Source organism: Anneissia japonica, unplaced genomic scaffold, assembly GCF_011630105.1.
Source record: "Anneissia japonica isolate Jap-2015-1 unplaced genomic scaffold, ASM1163010v1 scaffold3531_len492141_cov184, whole genome shotgun sequence".
NCBI lineage: Eukaryota > Metazoa > Echinodermata > Crinoidea > Comatulida > Comatulidae > Anneissia > Anneissia japonica.
In genome coordinates this window covers 58,561-63,292 of record NW_022702905.1, presented here as the reverse complement: position 1 = coordinate 63,292, position 4,732 = coordinate 58,561, and the positions used below count along the sequence as shown (strand labels likewise).

Genomic DNA, 4,732 nt, shown 5'->3' with positions numbered 1-4,732 from the left:
CTTACAGACAATGAGCAGCTGTCAATGCCCATTCACGATCAATCAATGCAGCACCACAATAATGAGATCCATATACTGTGATTGAACCAATCCACGGCCATTTCCCTGGTGGTACATCTTCACCTCCAACAATCCTATCTTCAGCAGGTAAGAAAGGTTGTGATCCACATTTTTCAGAAGTAACTGTTACAAAGAAATAGCTTATTTTACTTTCATTTTCATTTATTTATTTCCAAATTGTTACAAACATCACAAACCTAGCAATATTCTGGCGGATTGTCACAAAGCAAACAAATTCACTGTGCAAAGACTCTCCAACTAGTACTAGAACAGAAACAAACAGGGTTTAATTAACATAAAACAGACAAAAAAAGCAGACGAAGCAGAGAAAAAAAGTGAAATCACCAAAAAGAAATAAATCGGTATTACAGAAGAAGGGATCTCATCCCACATCCGTGGGAATAACATAAAAACGGAGTTAAAAAAAGCATTTGTACAGGCCTTAGCATGTCTAAAAACAATTTTCTCACTTCTACGGTCAATGGACTTACTCAAGTTAGAGTAAAAATAGTGATCGACATTACAGGTTTTAGTCTGATAATGGATGGATTTATTCGGTGTACACCAAGGATAACCCAAAAAAGTCTAAATATGACTTATTTCCAGTACACCGGGACACAATCCAATACTATTTTCCACATTTTTTAGAAGTAAATGTTATAAAGAAATAACTTACTCAAGTTAAAATAGTGATCAGCATTACAGGTTTTAGTCTGATAATGGATGAATTTATTCGGTGTAAACACCAAGGATAACCCACTAAAGTCTAAATAGGACTTATTTCAAGTTGGGTCCTTCTGGTGGTGATTGAGCAGTACACCGGGACACAATCCAATACTATATTCTTTAACGTGCACATGGGCCATAATGCACAATAGACCAATGGCTTAAACGTCTCATCCAAATGACAGTGCGCTATTATTGCCCTCCAGCTGAAACACAAGTAAAGCAGCAATATGAATTGAACCAGGGACCGCCTAGAGATGTCCACGCTTCAGTGTACACACACAGTGGCTACCACCAGTTTAGCTGACTAAGCTAAGCTGCTCTCACCAATAGTCACATTGGTTGTAAGATTAAGCATAGTATACCTATGAAGAAAAATGTCAGTACAGTGCCAATAGGATTTTGGCAAAGACGACTCACAATTTCTTGAAACTTACTCAAGTTAGAGTAAAAATAGTGATCGACATAACAGGTTTTAGTCTGATAATGGAACAATTTATTCGGTGTAAACACCAAGGATAACCCACAAAAGTCTAAATAGGACTTATTTCCAGTGGGGTCCTTCTAGTGGTGATTGAGCAGTACACCGGGACACAATCCAATACTATTTTCCAAATAGTGATACTGCATTCTTTAACGTGCACATGGGCCATAATGCACAATAGACCAATGGCTTAAACGTATGCATTTTTAAAAATAAAAGCTGATAGGCCTACAAGTGCCAGGTACCAAGGAGACAGAAGCCTGTAAGGGGACCCCAGACCTAATCTTAAACTACAGTAAAGTCTACAGCTTATCTCACACAAATTAAACACAAACAGATAGTGAAAGATAAACAATAGAGTGTAAAAAAAATTAAATAATATTAATAATAATAAAAATAATAATAATAGTACAGTACAACGATATATATATAAATCTTCAAGGTATTTCAGTATTCCATAAATTCACATACAAACAACGAAAAAGTATGGTGTGTGAAACGTTGAGTGTACAATTGAGTAAATATCATCATTTAAAATTGTGAAAAAGTAAACAATTACATAGATATATACATTACTATACTATAAAATACAATACATTATATTTTTTTCACGTTTAAAAAAATCCGCTGGCGCTTAGTCACATTAAACACACCAATCCCTCTCAGCGAATTACTCTTACCATTCCAGCAGCCTTGTTCATCTGACCAATCGAGACAGTTATTTTCTCGGTCACATCGTTTTGCAGCGGCAATACAGATACCATTCGCACACTGAAAATTGTCGCTACAAGCTGTAAACAAACAATCATTGTTTTAAAATACAATTAAAGTATATTGATAATACAGTGTCATGTTTATATTTTGTTTAGCGTTATGATACAATTGGTTGAACGCGTACAGATAGCGTTTAGAGATGAACTGAGGGTTATAACAGGGAGGCCTACCAGTAGGATGAGCTCTTATTTAGTCAAATGAGTATTTTATATTTAAAAATAACAAATTGTTGTTTGGTATACAAATAAAGATTATACAGTAATTAAGATATTAAAGAAAAGTTTGTGAAATAATTCCTACATTAAAAAATACAAATTAATCAATGGCTCATTTGCTTTAGTTGTAAACTTATTTGTTTGAAAAATTTAACAATATAAAGAAAGATATGCAAACACTCTGATTTAGGAAGATTCTGCGCATTATACCCAAATACTACAAATTGGAGTTCATGCATATCATAGATCTTATAAACACAAGATAGCGTTCTCCGCGATTTACGCGTAACAAATAGAAGCATCGGTCAAGGATCAAAAGTTTCCAATTTAGCAAGCGGACGCCATTCATGCGCTATTATACCAAAGAGAAGTAATCAGTTTTGGAAGAGGGCGTCCTATCTGTTGCCATGGATCTGAGATGGTTCCTGTTCTTCTGTTCACAGGATTGATACCCAAGGTAAAAAGTCGCGCGGTGACGGTATGGTCAGAGCGGTCAAGGGTCAAAAGTTTCCAATTTAGCAAGAGGGCGCCATTCATGCCTTATTACAGAATTTGCACGCGTAAATCGCGGAGAACGCTATCTTGTGTTTATAAGATCTTTGGCTATTATACCAAAGAGAAAAGGTAATCAGTTTTGGAAGAGGGCGTCCTATCTGTTGCTATGGATCTGAGATAGTTCCCGTTCTGCTGTTCATGCAGGATCGTGCAGGATTGATACCCAAGGTAAAGTCGCGCGGTGTACAGTATGGTCAGAGCGGTCAAGGGTCAAAAGTTTCCAATTTAGCAAGAGGGCGCCATTCATGCCTTATTACAGAATTTGCACGCGTAAATCGCGGAGAACGCTATCTTGTGTTTATAAGATCTTTGATGCATATTCTATGCAAAGACTCAAAATTTGTAGATTGCACCTTAGCATTTGTGTACAATGTTTATTTATTTCCATACTTACGGCAAGACTGTAGCTCGTCACTGAAGTCAGCACAATCAATGATTCCATCACACACTTGTTCCAATAGTACAAATTCAAAATCACCACATACAAAAATTTCTATAAAAAAACAAAAACACAAAGAAACAATATACTATTAGGATATGCTTAGAATTTATCACATATCAAACAATATTCGGGCTGTGAATCAAAGATAATACAAACATTACAACCATCAACAGTCATTTATTGTTTCATAATTGTTAAGAAGTTATAAAACATACATTTTTATGTGACAACATCCATCACAATAAAAAGATGATTGCCATAATTTTGAAATCACCTCCATCAAAGAGTTTACTGCCACCAGAAATAGATACCCCTTCATCTTAGGGGAGGTTTTGTAATTTTGTAAATATAATGGAAACGCATAACACTTTACACTGCCTTTGTATATTGGGTCTATTTAGTATATCATTGCATTGTACATTGTTATAAATACCATCGATTGTTATTTTTTAGATTAAGATGTTAAAGTAAAGCACTAATAAACAATCAATTGACAAAAAATAGCATAAATTGTAAACAAAAAATGAGCTATAGGAATGGTATATTTATAAGTGGTGAGCAATTTTGTAGGTGAATGAAAGTTGTTCTGATTAGAAGTATTGAGGTTGAGAATTGTAGAAAGTGGGAGTAGAAATTAGCAGTTTTGAGTAGGTATTTGTAGCAATAACTACATGCAGAAATTAACTAGGATGGCTTGTTCAATATTTTTTTACGATCAGATGCGATGATGTATTATTTTTCGCTCGTTGAATTATGGTTCACTTAATGGTAAAGTGGGTGTTCCTGCTTTTCAGTTTCATTTCATTTATTTCATTTCATTTATCTAACCGAAAACAATTACAATATAAAAGGTTAAACAGTCAAAAAGAACAAAAAAGATACAATAAATGTTGGTCTCTAATTCCCCACAAGGGCCGACAGGATAACCAAAAAGTAAAATAAATTACTGTCAAAGTGGGTTTCCATCCGATGTGGGGAATCAGAGAACAGCAAATAACACAGACAATGTGTTCTGATATTCACTTGGACACTCTTGTCCCGCGGTGGTTGAAAAAGTGGTTGTGTGCAGCGTACTGTAACTGTAGTTGACAGTTTTTCCATTAGACCTATATAATGCTTGGTGTCATTTTGTGTAGTGATGTCGGTTTGTAGATAAAGTTCTGTATGAGGCAATTTCCATTTAATAATAATGGCCACTTATTTTTCTGTCTGCATTTGCAGTCCACACAAAAAATTACCATTATGTTTTATTTTACTTTGACAATGACAATACAGTTCACTACTATTGAATCAAACTTACCACTTAAATCAACTGCTTTCACAGTTGCATTGAAGCCTCTGTAAGTTACACTTCCATCTGTATCCATTACTACCAACAATTGGTTGCTCTCAGACAATACAGAGTGGAAGTTTGCTCCCGTAAAACTGATAGTACCTGTCTCTTATACACATCTAGATGTGTATAAGAGACAGGTT

The 4,732-nt window shown here is 35.1% G+C and overlaps 1 protein-coding gene across 1 annotated transcript in view; it reads right to left on the bottom strand.

Moving 5' to 3' along the window:
• LOC117104167 overlaps positions 1 to 4,663 on the bottom strand; it is a 29,888-nt gene extending 25,225 nt beyond the window's left edge. Inside the window, exons 1-4 of the mRNA XM_033244863.1 lie at positions 4,557 to 4,663; positions 3,209 to 3,307; positions 1,951 to 2,061; positions 6 to 183 (exon numbers count right to left, since the gene is read on the bottom strand). Coding sequence (XP_033100754.1) covers positions 6 to 183; positions 1,951 to 2,061; positions 3,209 to 3,307; positions 4,557 to 4,623 — 455 coding nt within the window. The 5' untranslated portion in view covers positions 4,624 to 4,663. The remainder of the gene's footprint in view (positions 1 to 5; positions 184 to 1,950; positions 2,062 to 3,208; positions 3,308 to 4,556) is intronic.
• Between the last annotated feature and the right edge of the window lie 69 nt (positions 4,664 to 4,732).